Here is a 16,462-nt window from a genome sequence, read left to right as displayed (position 1 = left end):
TGCTCCTCCAAGCGTTACGGTGTGAAGTAATCTTTCTCCCAGGTGAGGGGGTCGATTTGGCACTTTTTCAGTTTTGTCTTAAGACTATCCTTATACCTTTTCAGTTGCCCGCCAGCGTTACGTTTACTATTCGTTAGGTGACTGTAAAGTGGGAGCTTTGGCAGTCTACTGTCGTCCATGTGGGTAACATGGCCAGTCCAGCGTAGTTGTTCATGCATAGTGGTTACCTCGATGCTCCTACAGTTGGTGTTAGAGGGAATACTGGCATTTTTCTCTTGTCTTCCCAGTGAACTCGAAGGATGGAACGTAGACTACGTTGTTGAAAGTTTTCCAGTGGTTTGAGGTGCCTCCTGCATGTGACTCATGTCTCGCTACCATATAAAAAGGTGGGGAGGACCACTGCTCGATATACATGCAACTTTGTAGAGATTTTCAGCTCCCTACAGCTGAAGACACTGGTACGGTGTCTGCCAAAGGCTTGAGATGCACATCTGGTCCGATGTTGAATATCTTCATCGATGTCCGCGGTGGTGGACAGGTGGGAGCCGAGATACCGAAAGTAGTATCGTTAAGCTGGATGGATGATGGAGGAGTGGCTGAAACAGGGGCAAGCTGAAAGAGAATCTGAGTCTTACCTACATTCACCTCAAGGCCGAAGTGTGCATACGAATCTGCGTTGGTGTTCAGGATCTCTTGTAGGTCGCGTTCAGTGTGAGCGACAAGGGTGAGGTCGTCAGCATACTGAAGTAGAGTAATGCTAGTGCTGACACCTTTGTTCCTGCCTGGAGTCGTTTTATGTTGAAAACACCCTTCATCCGGTATTGGATGTCCACTCCGCCGGATAAATTGGCACTGGCACGAGTAAGGAAGGCAGCCAAGAAAATGGAAACGTGTGTTGGTGCCAGTACACATCCTTGTTTTACCACCTCATAATGGCGATGAATTTTGGTGGACAGCCCAAACGGCTGAGGGTCCGCCAGAGGGCTTCCCTGTTGACCGAATCGAAGGCCTTGGGTAGATCGATAAAGGCCATGTACAGGTCACAACGCTGTTCTCTGCACTTTTTCTGCATCTGGCAGACAGCATAGATCATATCAGTGGTGACACACACACACACACACACACACACACACATATATATACACACATTAAGCCTCAAATTATGAAAAAAAATATATATTCAAATAGAAATCGTGTAGAGTTTGTTCAGCCATCTTGATCTTATAAATAGTAAGTTAGGATTATAAGTCAGTTAAGTGTAGGTTAAGTGAGATAAAGTCTCTTAGTAACACTGTTAGTCTCCTGCAGGTGAGAGACAAGGAATTAGTAGAGATTATTGATGAGAGATAGAGAAGTTAATAGGAAGGTTTCGTTAATGAGAAATAACGAGAGACTACAGAAGAGGACGTGATAAATAGGGAATATAGTTATGGGTAAATAGGGTTATCAATAAGAAATATGGCGAAAAAATAGGTGGAACTCTTAATTACGGTTCAGTTACGATAAATAGGGAAATCAATAGGAAGGTTTCGTAAATATATAAAAAATAGCAAAAATACATTAGTGGAACATCTAAATGGAAGAAAACATATCGATAGGTGTTGTAAATAATAAATAATAAGAAAAAAATTATCTAAAAATGTAAATACAATACTAAAATAAATAGCTTATTGTCCTAAGTAACAAAAGAGAAGAGGTAAACAACAAGGGATCGTTAATATATAAAAATACTTTGTTATAAAATGAAAAAAGACAAACAATAAAGACAAGAGAAAGAACAATACACAAGTGATAAAAAGTATAATTATTCTTATTAGATTATTGTTACTAAAATATTTATAACTATTTTTTGTGTTGAATAAAATTAGGCTTTTAAAGACTAAGTTGACCCATTCAGACTCAGGAGATGATTTGCATGTATGTATGTATGCATGTATGTATGTATGTATGTATGTGTACATGTCGGCAGTAGTGGGATCTCCGGTATATAAACAGCGCGGCGCAGCTTTCAACATCACTCTCTTGCTCAGACTCCCAGAGGAACAACTGCCCAGGTAAACAACTCACTGATATACAACTTATACAACTATACATGGAGTATACTGAGGTATTGTTCTCCCTATAACAGTGTTCTTCAGCTGGGCAGAAGAACAAACTTAATGGTTGTACACGCTCGTAACCTTCAGGTGAATTACACTTTGTAAACACGAGATAAAACCTCTTGGTGAAACTCACCGACACAACACAGTAGGGAAGAGAAACACTAATGTATGTATTGTGTTGTTGTGGCAGAACATGTGTGGTAGAGTGGCTGTGGTGGTGCTGGCTGTGGTGGCGGCGGTGGTGGCTGAGCCAGGCTTCAAGTTTGGTAAAGGAAGATGTCACCCGCGGGTGCACTACAAACCTCACTACGTCACACACTACCAGAAGGTCAGTACTGAGTGTCTCGTGTTCTCGTGTTTGGTTTATCTCAACTATAAAAGATCTTAGGCAGTTATTGACACATTAGTTCACCTTTGTTAACACATTCTAATTAACTAAATGTTGTGTACACACAACAGTCGTCAGCCATGTTGGGTCTAGAGTCACCTTATAGTTACCATTGTTATTAATTTATCGTATTTTAATGATCCTTCCTGGTAAATAATCCCAACTTAGTGACAATACGAGAGGATGAACTTACGATACTTTTGAGAAGAATGAAATGGTATGAGATGGAGATGAGGATAACTTAGAGTTTATAAAGGCATAAGTGCACAGTTTGTTGACATTGTGTTGGTGTGTCAGGTGGTGTTAATGGCGGTGTTTGTGGCGTTGTTACAGGTGCCGGTCTACCACACAGTCTACAAGGAACGTATCATCCACCCCACCGTCTACCACACAGTGTACAAGACTCAGTACCAGAACGACTACCACACAAAGTACGTTCCCAAGTACGAAACTAAGACCGTCTACGAGACCAAGGACGAGCACGTACCTCACTACGAGACCAAATACGAGACCAAGTACCAACCCCATTATGCTACCACTACCCAGTACGTCCCAACCTACGTCACCAAGAACCAGTACCAGACACAGTACCACACCACGTCCCAGTACCAGACCGTGTATAGTACTAACTACGTGCCACACTATGTGACCACGACCCAGGTCCAGTACCACACCCAGTACCAGACCAAACAGGTACCAGAGTACCACACGGTGACCAAGACCAAGCAGACCTACCAGACCGTCTGCCCACAACCATCTTATGGCTACCACTGAGGACCTGACAACAACCACACACCAACCTGCCACAGTGTCTTCCTCACTTGTCTTCCTCAGACCAAATACGATTTTTAATGTTAATTTGTTTTATGTTAATTGATGTTAAATAAATATATATTTTGACCCACAACTGAGTTTGTTGTTCCTTATGTGAAGAGATAATATTATAGGTACTGAAACCTTTTGTAAATACTGTAATATTTCCTTCATCGTGTAAGTCCAAAAATTAGCAAATCTTTGACAAACTGTTCAGCCATTTATTGTATCAAAATCTGGGATAATCTAAACACGGATAAAATATAAAAGGTCCAGGTGACATTAGTGAGTTATAAAAGGTGTTTAAAGTTATCAAGACTTGTTAACAAGGCTGAACAAGACCTGATCCTGGGCTGAGTGTCTTGTGATGGTTTACTTGTTGTCTGTAATAATGTTCAGTAGAAGCAGAAGCAACACAGTGTTAAGGTGTTGTGTTGCCAGTAGTGTTGGAGGTAAGTTGTTCTGCTGAGTGTGTCGGCAAGGAAAGTTTATGTGATCTAACTTTGTCTAGAATAAAAGTATAATTAATGCTTCTCTAACTTTTTAATATTATTTTGAGGAAAGTTTTAACTAAATCATAATTTAAAACTTAAACCACCAATTACGTCACAGAGACGAGACCAATAATATTATTGTTAAGATAAAACATTAGTTTTAGTTATAATAATTAAGGATTAAATTTGTAAACCAGAAAGTATAGTTATAAATATTTGAGCCTCTTGTGACAACCGTTGACCAAACATTTACCTTCATTATAAATTACTTAAGAATCTCCCATGATCGGTTAAGCCTCCGGCCACAATAACCGGTTAACATTATAAATCTCTCACAAATTATTATCAACTTTAACCCAACACTTATAGTCATTGTTGACGTCACATTATGTAGTGTTTAGACTAACACACACACACACACACACATACACACATACACACACACACACTAGTACTACTACTACTTTGCTGTCACTCGGAATCGAGTATGACGATCATCCAGGTATGATACAATGATATGAGTTATTAAGGATGTCATCAACGTTGGTAAGTTCTGAAGTGCCTAAAGATACGGGACAGGCAGGGCCGTTCACAGATGTTGCACATGTGGGGGCCTACATCTAGTGCGGGAGGGGCGGTGGCAGCGTGTTTCCGACGTTATCTTAGTTTGCAGTCGGGCTAACTCGAAAGTATTGTCACCTTCTTGCGTTACTGTGTGAAGTAATCGTCTCCCAGGTGAGGGGGTCGATTTGGCACTTTTTCAGTTTTGTCTTAAGACTATCCTTATACCTTTTCAGTTGTCCACCGGCGTTACGTTTACTATTCGTTAGGTGACTATAAAGTGGGAGCTTTGGAAGTCTACTGTCGTCCATGCAGGTAACATGGCCAGTCCAGCGTAGTTGTTCATGCATAGTGGTTACCTCGATGCTCCTACAGTTGGTGTTAGAGGGAATACTGGCATTTTTCTCTTGTCTTCCCAGTGAACTCGAAGGATGGAACGTAGACTACGTTGTTGAAAGTTTTCCAGTGGTTTGAGGTGCCTCCTGCATGTGACTCATGTCTCGCTACCATATAAAAAGGTGGGGAGGACCACTGCTCGATATACATGCAACTTTGTAGAGATTTTCAGCTCCCTACAGCTGAAGACACTGGTACGGTGTCTGCCAAAGGCTTGAGATGCACATCTGGTCCGATGTTGAATATCTTCATCGATGTCCGCGGTGGTGGACAGGTGGGAGCCGAGATACCGAAAGTAGTATCGTTAAGCTGGATGGATGATGGAGGAGTGGCTGAAACAGGGGCAAGCTGAAAGAGAATCTGAGTCTTACCTACATTCACCTCAAGGCCGAAGTGTGCATACGAATCTGCGTTGGTGTTCAGGATCTCTTGTAGGTCGCGTTCAGTGTGAGCGACAAGGGTGAGGTCGTCAGCATACTGAAGTAGAGTAATGCTAGTGCTGACACCTTTGTTCCTGCCTGGAGTCGTTTTATGTTGAAAACACCCTTCATCCGGTATTGGATGTCCACTCCGCCGGATAAATTGGCACTGGCACGAGTAAGGAAGGCAGCCAAGAAAATGGAAACGTGTGTTGGTGCCAGTACACATCCTTGTTTTACCACCTCATAATGGCGATGAATTTTGGTGGACAGCCCAAACGGCTGAGGGTCCGCCAGAGGGCTTCCCTGTTGACCGAATCGAAGGCCTTGGGTAGATCGATAAAGGCCATGTACAGGTCACAACGCTGTTCTCTGCACTTTTTCTGCATCTGGCAGACAGCATAGATCATATCAGTGGTGACACACACACACACACACACACACACACACATATATATATATATATATATATATATATATATATATATATATATATATATATATATATATATATATATATACACACATTAAGCCTCAAATTATGAAAAAATATATATATTCAAATAGAAATCGTGTAGAGTTTGTTCAGCCATCTTGATCTTATAAATAGTAAGTTAGGATTATAAGTAAGTTAAGTGTAGGTTAAGTGAGATAAAGTCTCTTAGTAACACTGTTAGTCTCCTGCAGGTGAGAGACAAGGAACTAGTAGAGATTATTGATGAGAGATAGAGAAGTTAATAGGAAGGTTTCGTTAATGAGAAATAACGAGAGACTACAGAAGAGGACGTGATAAATAGGGAATATAGTTATGGGTAAATAGGGTTATCAATAAGAAATATGGCGAAAAAATAGGTGGAACTCTTAATTACGGTTCAGTTACGATAAATAGGGAAATCAATAGGAAGGTTTCGTAAATATATAAAAAATAGCAAAAATACATTAGTGGAACATCTAAATGGAAGAAAACATATCGATAGGTGTTGTAAATAATAAATAATAAGAAAAAAATTATCTAAAAATGTAAATACAATACTAAAATAAACAGCTTATTGTCCTAAGTAACAAAAGAGAAGAGGTAAACAACAAGGGATCGTTAATATATAAAAATACTTTGTTATAAAATGAAAAAAGACAAACAATAAAGACAAGAGAAAGAACAATACACAAGTGATAAAAAGTATAATTATTCTTATTAGATTATTGTTACTAAAATATTTATAACTTATTTTTTGTGTTGAATAAAATTAGGCTTTTAAAGACTAAGTTGACCCATTCAGACTCAGGAGATGATTTCCATGTATGTATGTATGTATGTATGTATGTATGTATGTATGTATGTATGTATGTATGTATGTATGTGTGTGTACATGTAGGCAGTAGTGGGATCTCCGGTATATAAACAGCGCGGCGCAGCTTTCAACATCACTCTCTTGCTCAGACTCCCAGAGGAACAACTGCCCAGGTAAACAACTCACTGATATACAACTTATACAACTATACATGGAGTATACTGAGGTATTGTTCTCCCTATAACAGTGTTCTTCAGCTGGGCAGAAGAACAAACTTAATGGTTGTACACGCTCGTAACCTTCAGGTGAATTACACTTTGTAAACACGAGATAAAACCTCTTGGTGAAACTCACCGACACAACACAGTAGGGAAGAGAAACACTAATGTATGTATTGTGTTGTTGTGGCAGAACATGTGTGGTAGAGTGGCTGTGGTGGTGCTGGCTGTGGTGGCGGCGGTGGTGGCTGAGCCAGGCTTCAAGTTTGGTAAAGGAAGATGTCACCCGCGGGTGCACTACAAACCTCACTACGTCACACACTACCAGAAGGTCAGTACTGAGTGTCTCGTGTTCTCGTGTTTGGTTTATCTCAACTATAAAAGATCTTAGGCAGTTATTGACACATTAGTTCACCTTTGTTAACACATTCTAATTAACTAAATGTTGTGTACACACAACAGTCGTCAGCCATGTTGGGTCTAGAGTCACCTTATAGTTACCATTGTTATTAATTTATCGTATTTTAATGATCCTTCCTGGTAAATAATCCCAACTTAGTGACAATACGAGAGGATGAACTTACGATACTTTTTGAGAAGAATGAAATGGTATGAGATGGAGATGAGGATAACTTAAAGTTTTATAAAGGCATCAGTGCACAGGTTGTTGACATTGTGTTGGTGTGTCAGGTGGTGTTAATGGCGGTGTTTGTGGTGTTGTTACAGGTGCCGGTCTACCACACAGTCTACAAGGAGCGTATCATCCACCCCACCGTCTACCACACAGTGTACAAGACTCAGTACCAGAACGACTACCACACAAAGTACGTTCCCAAGTACGAAACTAAGACCGTCTACAAGACCAAGGACGAGCACGTACCTCACTACGAGACCAAATACGAGACCAAGTACCAACCCCATTATGCTACCACTACCCAGGACGTCCCAACCTACGTCACCAAGAACCAGTACCAGACACAGTACCACACCACGTCCCAGTACCAGACCGTGTATAGTACTAACTATGTGCCACACTATGTGACCACGACCCAGGTCCAGTACCACACCCAGTACCAGACCAAACAGGTACCAGAGTACCACACGGTGACCAAGACCAAGCAGACCTACCAGACCGTCTGCCCACAACCATCTTATGGCTACCACTGAGGACCTAACAACAACCACACACCAACCTGCCACAGTGTCTTCCTCACTTGTCTTCCTCAGACCAAATACGATTTTTAATGTTAATTTGTTTTATGTTAATTGAGGTTAAATAAAAGTATATTTTGACCCACAACTGAGTTTGTTGTTCCTTATTTGAAGAGATAATATTATAGGTACTGAAACCTTTTGAAAGTAATAAAGGTAGATTGTATTTTAATGTATGTAAACACTCTAATACAAACACCTTGATAAAGACTTTACTGTAGAAACACCCGGGAAAATCTTCACCATAACCGGAAATAAGATCTTACGAAAAAAATAAAAATAAAAATAGGAACACTTCTGAACATGTCTGAAGATGTTTGGATATGTCCTAACAAGTTCGAATACCTCTGAACAAGAATTGGTCATTGGTTGAGTTACTTCTGATGTTTTACGTGATGTTTTACCTGCTTCTGTACTAATGTTTGTGAGATACGAACCTAAAGAGTAACGATACGACCCAAGAGGTACATGCAGGCCTTCACCCACTAACATTTCTTGACGTTAAGACATTTACCGAGAAAAAAGAAACAGTATTTTAAAGAGGAGTTCTTACAGGTATTTCAGGTTATTTGATACATTAGACTGAACATGACTCAATATAGTTAATGAAATTGTTTATGGATCACATGAAGATTAAACACCCGAGCTTATTTTTACTTGACAATTAAACACCTTGACGCTACCTGACGGGTTTTGGTAAGGTTAGGTTAAGTTGGGTTAAGTTATGTTAGGTTAATCTAAGTTAGAGTTGGGTTAAGTTAGGTTAGGTTAGTATTAGGTTACGTTAAGTTTAGCTAAGGTTAAGGTGGATAGTTTATATTAGGTTAAATTAATGTTAGGTTAGGTTAAGATAAATTAATATTAAAATGGTTAGATTAGGTTCAGTTAAATTAATATTAACGATAAATAATTTTTATAAAAACCACACAACAAAATAACAACAATTACTATTTCACAAAACATAAGAAAATCACCATAATAAACCATCAATAACATAGAAATCACAGCTCACAGGTCAATCACAGCGTACCATAGAAATACCAGTGATTAGATGGTAAAAAAATCACATCAATAACCCGCTGTGTACACTTGACGCATGATTGAGTGACGCAACACCGCACACGAGAAAATCAAAACAAACTTTCCTTCCTCTTGTTGTTGTTAGTTGTTTTTGTTAATTTTATTTGTTTTTGTAGTTTTTTGTTTTTATTCTCTTTGTTTTTATTCTTGTTTTCGTTGTTGTTGTTGTTGTTGTTGTTGTTTTTTGTTGTTGTTCTTGCTCTCATTTGTCATCGTCTTTTTTCTTCTTCTTCTTCTTCTTCTTCTTCTTCTTCCCTTATTTACCTTAACATTCATCATTATCTATTTTTAGCATTTACTTAATTTTAATTCTTTTTTTTAATCTATTATCATTTTCTAACGTAGGAATACAGAGGAAAACCAACAAATAAATTTAACATAATCAACTTACATATTAACATTAATAACACTGTCCCGTATAACACTGTCCCGTATAACACAATAGACTTTATCTACGTGTGCTTATATGTATACAACTCCCTATAGACACTTTTAGCAACACTGACGTCATTTATTTCAGGGTCATGTTGTCAGGGGGCGGTGGGGGGGGGGAGAGGGAGGAAGGAGTGGAGGAGAGGGGGAAGGGGTGAGCGAGAGTTAGGTTAGGTCAGGTTAGCTTCGGTTAGGTTAGGTCAGGCTAGTGCTCAGGTCAGGTCAGGTTAGGTCAGGTCAGGTTAGGTCAGGCCAGTGCTCAGGTCAGGTCAGGCTAGTGCTCAGGTCAGGTCAGGTTAGGTCAGGTCACGTTAGGTCAGATTAGGTTATGTTAGGTTAGGTCAGGTTAGCTTAGGTCAGGTTAGGTCAGGTTAGTTTTCAGGTGTTTTATCATCAGGTGAAACAAACTGACGCACCTAACCTCCCCCATAACTCCTCAAGTCAGTCAACAATAAGATGAGTTTTTGAGTGGAGAAATTTGCCTCGTGTTGTTTGTATCTCTCTCTGTTTATCTTCACTACCACCAGCCGTAGAGGGCGGTGGTAGTGAAGATAAGTAGGATCTCCGGTATATAAACAGCGCGGCGCAGTTTTCATCATCAGTCTCTTGCGCAGACTCCCAGAGGAACAACTGCCCAGGTAAACAACTCACTCGTTTATAACACTTTACCTGATACACAGCAAATTCACGAGACGCAAAGAATATATTGTTGTATTTTTGTAGTATAATTTATGTCTCTTTTGCTATATAAGTGTTATATGGATAAAATATCACCTAACCTAACCTAACCTAACCCTCCCCTCCCAGGTAGAGTTAAAGTATTTAATCATCAGGTAAAATAATCTCGGGGTGTTAATCTTCAGGTGATCCCAGACACTGTTCCTATCGACTCATATCAACAGAGCAGAAATAGAACGAATTCATATGTTTATTGTTCACGTCACAAGGGAGCGTCAGTGCAGGCAGAAGGCGAGCGAACTTTCGTCAAGCAGAGGTTCAGGGTGTTAGTGGGTGATGGAGAGGAACGCCTGGCGATATAGAGTGCTCGTGGTGGCATTAATATTGTGGTAATGATCTCAGGTGTAAAAACTAACTCACCTGTTTAATTCCTACCTCTATATTCCACCTGTCAGAACATGTGTGGTAGTGTGGCTGTGGTGGTGATGGCTGTGGTGGCGGTGGCTGTGGTGGCTGACCCAGGCTTCAAAGGACGTCGCTGTCACCCCCAAGTTCACTACCTCCCTCACTACGTCAACCACTACGAGAAAGTAAGACGTGGTTAGATGTATCTGGCCGAGGTGTTACCAACCTAGTGTGTCACCTTAAAACCAAAACAAACTTTGCTAATTAAAACCGAAAGTCTCATATATTTTTACTATTTTCTGATGAATGATCTTTACAAAAATACTTAGGGAATTTAAAAGAAGATATAAATTTGAAGTTACTGATTAAATAATGTATCAGGAAGATGAGGATAACTTATGAGTTTTATAAAGGCGTAAGTCCACAGTTTGTTGACATTGTGTTGGTGTGTCAGGTGGTGTTAATGGCGGTGTTTGTGGTGTTGTTACAGGTGCCGGTCTACCACACTGTCTACAAGGAACATGTCGTCCCTACCACCGTCTACCACACTGAATACGAGACGCAGTACCAGAACGACTACCACACAAAGTACGTTCCCGAGTACGTCACTACGACCATTTACGAGACCAAGGACGAGTACGTTACCAAGTACGAGAGCAAATACGAGACCAAGTACCAACCCCATTATGCTACCACCACCAAGTACGTTTCACACTACGTCACCAAGACACAGTACCAAAGCACGTACCACACCACGGCCAAGTACCAGACCGTGTATAGTACCAAATATGTACCTCACTATGTAACTACGACTCAAGGTTACCACCAGACGAAACACGGACCAAAACACCTCGTCACGGTGACCAAAACTCAGTACATTAACCATACAGTCTGTCCACCACCTGTGCATACCTAACCTAACCTAACCTAACCAAACCTAACCAAACCAAACCTAACCTAACCAAACCTAACTTAACCAAACCTAGCCAAACCTAACCTAGCCAAACCTAATCTAACCTAACCTAACCAAACCTAACCAAACCTAATCTAACCAAACCTAACCTAACCCCATTGTGTTGACTATGTTTGTGTTATGTTCTGTTAATATATCTTGTTTGTTAATATTTTGTGTTAATAATAAAGTTTTAACATTTAACTTAGTATTCATGTTATTATGAACCTCTGGTAATTATTCTTATATTGTTTCTGTCTGTTTTAAATTGCAAGACATAAATTTTTAATGAAAACTTTGATTAAAATAGTTGTTTTAGGTTATTTTGATACATACATACATACATACATACATACATACAAACGTAAATACATACATGCATACATACATACATACATACATACATACATACATACATACATACATACATACTGATCTATAAATTTGTCAACTTTATCACGTGGAAGTTTGTGACAGAGAGTGAAGGTGTTGTGCCCCAGGTAAGTCTTCGGCAACTTTCTTACATCACCTGGTTTGAAACATCAGTTCTTACTTGAGTATAAACATTCTTACCTAACCAGGATATGGTTCACGAGGCTACTAGAATTGAATTACCTGTACAATATACGCAATATGAAGAACAGGTGTATAACTAGCTATCATAGGTCAGGTATGTCATAACAGGTGTACAACTAGCCATCATGGGCCAGGTGTATCATAACTGGTGTATAACTAGCTATCATGGGTCAGGTATGTCATAACAGGTGTATAACTAGCTATCATGGGTCAGGTGTATCATAACAGAATGGCTGACAATACACATTCTTTTCACTAAATACATATAAAATAGTATCAAATATTTATAAACAATAACGTAAGAATGTTTACAACTAATCACCTACCTCAAATTGAATGTTTTTGGTGATAATAGAGAACGTTGAAGAATTATAGTGGCAATAACAGGTGAACCACAATGCACCACAAAAATATGTTTGGTAGCCGGAAATGACTTTACTTTTTCTAACACTGTTTACACGTCACACACACTTAATGGAACTCTTCCCTGACACACTGAACCGAATCATTCACTTTGTAAATTGAAAGTTTATTCATCTTCCTTCTGATTGTAGATCTATTTATTCATTGTATTTCTTCTTTTTTATTGCGGAAAATTCATCCAAACAACCAGATTATAGTGAAATTATCAAAAAGTTTCGTGTGCTGTATGTTGGTGGGGATCGTTCATCCCTCTTCTGTGAGGAGGTAAGAAGCGGCTCCACCTTATCACTCCTATGATCGTTCTCCCAAGGCATATGGAAGACCAGTTGGCGGCCAGTCGTTGTCTTTGTTGACAATATCCAACCTTTCTGAAACTCTTCCTATCCGTGTTTCTCTATAGCTCAGGGTAGTACTGTGTAGAACTGCTTGCTATAGTGTGTGTGTGTGTGTTCCTATTTGCATATATATATATATATATATATATATATATATATATATATATATATATATATATATATATATATATATATATATATATATATATATATATATATATAATATACGATCTAGGTATATGCTGATAACCACAAGGAAAGAAGAAAACACGAAGTTCCCAAGCGCTTTCGTGTAATTCACATCTTCAGGGGTGAGTACAGACCCCTGAAGATGTGAATACAGCAAGCAATTATATATATATATATATATATATATATATATATATATATATATATATATATATATATAATTTTTTTATTTATTTTTCTTTTTTTTAAGGTAATGAGCCCATCCAGGCACAGTTCACTGACCCACATCGGGGCCTGGGGGGCGAAATAATAATAATAATAATAATAATAATAATTATTATTATTATTATTATTCAGATAAGTAAAATTTATAATAAAAAAAATAATGATGATAATAATAATAATAATAATAATAACATTGCAATAACAATAATAATAATAATAATAATAATAATGATAATAATAATGATAATAATAATAAAAATAATAAGAAGAAGAACCATAAAGAAATAAAAAATTAGAAAAAGAAAAATCAATAGTGAGAAACAATATATGTATGTTGTGTTGTCAATAGTAAGAGAAACAATTGAGACCCTGCAATTGTGTGTAAATGAGGCAGAAAGTCAGATCATCAACCTGGGACTTGGTCACATATGGCAGCAGGGTCTACCATTAGACAACACATTATGTTTCCAATATAATCTCCAAGGGCTTAAAATTCCTCCACATATCCTCATTTTTTCACACGACACGACACGACACAACACGACACAACACAACACGACACAACACAACACAACACAACACACCACAACACACCACTTTTTTCTACAAGCTGTTGAGTTTCCCCCCTGAAGAGACTGGCGAGAAAGACGCTTTCAATTTCAACTCAGTAGTGAAGATAATAATAACAAAGGGAAAATAATAAAACCTGTAGAGAGAGAGAGAGAGAGAGAGAAAGGAGAGAGAAAGAGAGAGAAAGTGAGAGAGAGAGAGAGAGAGAGAGAGATCAAGTGTCTATTATTCACTATAATTCACATCCCTGTCTGTCTGTCTTTCTATCTGTCTCTCTGTGTGTCTGTCTGTCTGTTTGTCTGTCTGTCAAAGCCCCGGGCGAATGTAATAACAATATGACACAAGAAGGACCTCAGGTATATATACACCTCAGTATACCTTTCACCCTCAGTCGCTTCCTTAGTCGTCCAAAGGAACAACAAACTTCCCAGGTAAACACAATTACTCATAAAACTTAACAAAACACTAAGTCAAATGTTCTTATATTATAAAAATATATATATTATACTTCATATATATTTCACTGTGTATAAGTTAATTAGAAAAGAATATATGAAATTTATTGATATGAAAACGTATATTTTTTTTTTCTATTTTTACGTGATTACAAAGGTGTTGTTTTTTTAAGGTGAGTTTGTATTAATAAATTAACTATATCATTATCGTCTCGTAGTTGCAATGTATTAATGGTTGTATTATTCACCTGGCTTGAGTTTTATCTTTTAGTTTACTATGAATGGTGTAAAATATGCTTCAAGTTTGCTCTTTTCTTACCTGTAATTACGTCAAGCAGGTGGTCGTGTTGTGAAGCAGGTAAAAAAAAAACCACACACTTACTTGTTACATTTTTTTCTTTACTAATTCTGTGATGATTTTCCTAGTTGCCACACACACACACACACACACACACACACACACACACACACACTTCTTATTTCCTGTTGTTTTTGTGTATATAAGCCAGTCATTGACATTTCTGCCCCGGAAGTGCTTACACTTTCTGAACGTGGAAACACACACACACACACACACACTGAGACTAACAAACCACCTACCTGACATTAACCTGTGTATTCAACTTGTACTCAGAACATGCCAGGTAATATGGATGTGGTGGTGGTGGTGGTGTTGGCTGTGGTGGCGGCGACTGTGGTAGAGGCGACCTTTAAATTCGGAAAGAAAGAACGCTGCTACCCTCAGATATACTACGTGCCACACTACCTTACACACTACGAGAAGGTGAGTGAATCCTGCAGTGTAGTATCCTATTTCATCCTAGAGGTGAGATATCCTATAGTTACCTGTGTGTGTGTGTGTGTGTGTGTGTGTGTGTGTGTGTGTGTGTGTGTGTGTGTGTGTGAAAAAAACTAACATAATTATTTTAAAGACTAATGTTTGTGTATATGAGACGTGATAATTTAAATGGAGTGTAATGAATCTGTCAGGTTAGGTTAGGTTAGTTTGTTGACATTATTTTGGTGTGTCAGTGGTGTTAATGTCGATGGTTAATGGTTCTGTTACAGGTGCCGGTCTACCACACAGTCTACCAGGAACACGTCATCCCTACCACCATCTACCACACAGTACAGGAAACTCGCTACCAGAACGACTACCACACACATTACGTTCCAAATTACGTAACTACGACGGTCTATAAAACCACATATGAATACGTACCTTACTACCAAACCCAATACCAAACCACGTATGTACCTTACTACGCCACTACCACACAATATATACCAACATACGTCACTGAGAGCCAATACCAAACCACGTACCAAACGACATCTCAATACCAGACAGTTTATAGTACTCAGTATACGCCTAACTATATCACCACTACCAATATACAGTACCAGACAAGCTACCATACTGAAGAGGTACCAGAATACCACACAGTGACCCATACCGAGGAGACATACCGGACAGTTTGCCCGCGATCCTCCTATGACTATTATTAAGTACCATACACCTGATACCAGACACCAGACACAAGACACCTGACACCAGACACCTGACACCAGACACCTGACACCAGACACCAGACACCTGACACCTGACACCACACACCAGACACCTAACACCTGATACCAGACACCAGACACAAGACACCTGACACCAGACACCTGACACCAGACACCTGACACCAGACACCAGACACCTGACACCTGACACCACACACCAGACACCTAACCTAACCACACTATCATCCTCACTTATCTTCCTGAGGTGAAATACGATATATATATTTTTATTATGTTGACTTTATATATTTTTTTAAATGTTACTTGAGGTTAAATAAACATATATTTTGACCTTATATTGTGTTTGATGTTAATTATAAGACTATTTAAGCTGTTTTGGGGGTGTTATTTACGTGGAAGTTTTAACACAAATGGATTAATAAAACCTTGTGAAAAATGTTTGGTTAAGTGAGAGAGAGAGAGAGAGAGAGAGAGAGAGAGAGAGAGAGAGGAAAAACCGTACTTCCTTGATACAAGGCTCAGTACTTGGACCATTATTATTTATTATATACATAAACGACATAGATATCGGCATAGACAGCAACATAAGTAAATTTGCTGATGACACTAAAATAGGGAGTGTAATTAAATCTGACGAGGACTCCGCAAAACTACAGGAAGATCTAAACAAATTTTTCGAATGGTCTGAAAAATGGCAGATGAGATTCAATGTGGGCA

The 16,462-nt window shown here is 38.7% G+C and overlaps 3 protein-coding genes across 3 annotated transcripts; all 3 read left to right on the top strand.

The window, feature by feature from the left end:
• The first annotated feature begins 2,035 nt into the window (after window positions 1-2,035).
• LOC121877029 (adhesive plaque matrix protein-like) lies at window positions 2,036-3,279 on the top strand. Its single transcript, XM_042382635.1, has 3 exons — window positions 2,036-2,054; window positions 2,293-2,430; window positions 2,824-3,279. The coding sequence occupies exons 2-3, from the start codon at window positions 2,296-2,298 to the stop codon at window positions 3,262-3,264; spliced, it is 576 nt and encodes a 191-aa protein (XP_042238569.1). The 5' UTR covers window positions 2,036-2,054; window positions 2,293-2,295; the 3' UTR covers window positions 3,265-3,279.
• A 3,337-nt stretch (window positions 3,280-6,616) lies between these two features.
• On the top strand, window positions 6,617-11,469 carry LOC121877031. Its single transcript, XM_042382637.1, has 3 exons — window positions 6,617-6,635; window positions 6,874-7,011; window positions 10,978-11,469. Exons 2-3 carry the CDS (start codon window positions 6,877-6,879, stop codon window positions 11,401-11,403), a joined length of 561 nt encoding a protein of 186 aa, XP_042238571.1. The 5' UTR covers window positions 6,617-6,635; window positions 6,874-6,876; the 3' UTR covers window positions 11,404-11,469.
• A 2,687-nt stretch (window positions 11,470-14,156) lies between these two features.
• Window positions 14,157-15,803, top strand: LOC121877020 (adhesive plaque matrix protein-like). The gene is made up of 3 exons (XM_042382620.1): window positions 14,157-14,188; window positions 14,847-14,996; window positions 15,281-15,803. The coding sequence occupies exons 2-3, from the start codon at window positions 14,850-14,852 to the stop codon at window positions 15,719-15,721; spliced, it is 588 nt and encodes a 195-aa protein (XP_042238554.1). The 5' UTR covers window positions 14,157-14,188; window positions 14,847-14,849; the 3' UTR covers window positions 15,722-15,803.
• The last annotated feature ends 659 nt before the right edge of the window (window positions 15,804-16,462 follow it).

The sequence above is a fragment of the Homarus americanus genome, unplaced genomic scaffold (genome assembly GCF_018991925.1).
Source record: "Homarus americanus isolate GMGI-L3 unplaced genomic scaffold, GMGI_Hamer_2.0 scaffold50325, whole genome shotgun sequence".
Taxonomy (NCBI): Eukaryota; Metazoa; Arthropoda; class Malacostraca; order Decapoda; family Nephropidae; genus Homarus; species Homarus americanus.
This window is presented reverse-complemented; position numbering and strand designations above follow the sequence as displayed.

Bases quoted from the DNA above. Each gene is read 5' to 3' on its own strand.
- LOC121877020 (XM_042382620.1), top strand. From the start codon at position 14,850: ATGCCAGGTAATATGGATGTGGTGGTGGTGGTGGTGTTGGCTGTGGTG. The intron at 14,997-15,280 runs GTGAGTGAATCC...GTTCTGTTACAG, and splicing joins ACCTTACACACTACGAGAAG to GTGCCGGTCTACCACACAGT.
- LOC121877031 (XM_042382637.1), top strand. From the start codon at position 6,877: ATGTGTGGTAGAGTGGCTGTGGTGGTGCTGGCTGTGGTGGCGGCGGTG. The intron at 7,012-10,977 runs GTCAGTACTGAG...GTGTTGTTACAG, and splicing joins ACGTCACACACTACCAGAAG to GTGCCGGTCTACCACACTGT.
- LOC121877029 (XM_042382635.1), top strand. From the start codon at position 2,296: ATGTGTGGTAGAGTGGCTGTGGTGGTGCTGGCTGTGGTGGCGGCGGTG. The intron at 2,431-2,823 runs GTCAGTACTGAG...GCGTTGTTACAG, and splicing joins ACGTCACACACTACCAGAAG to GTGCCGGTCTACCACACAGT.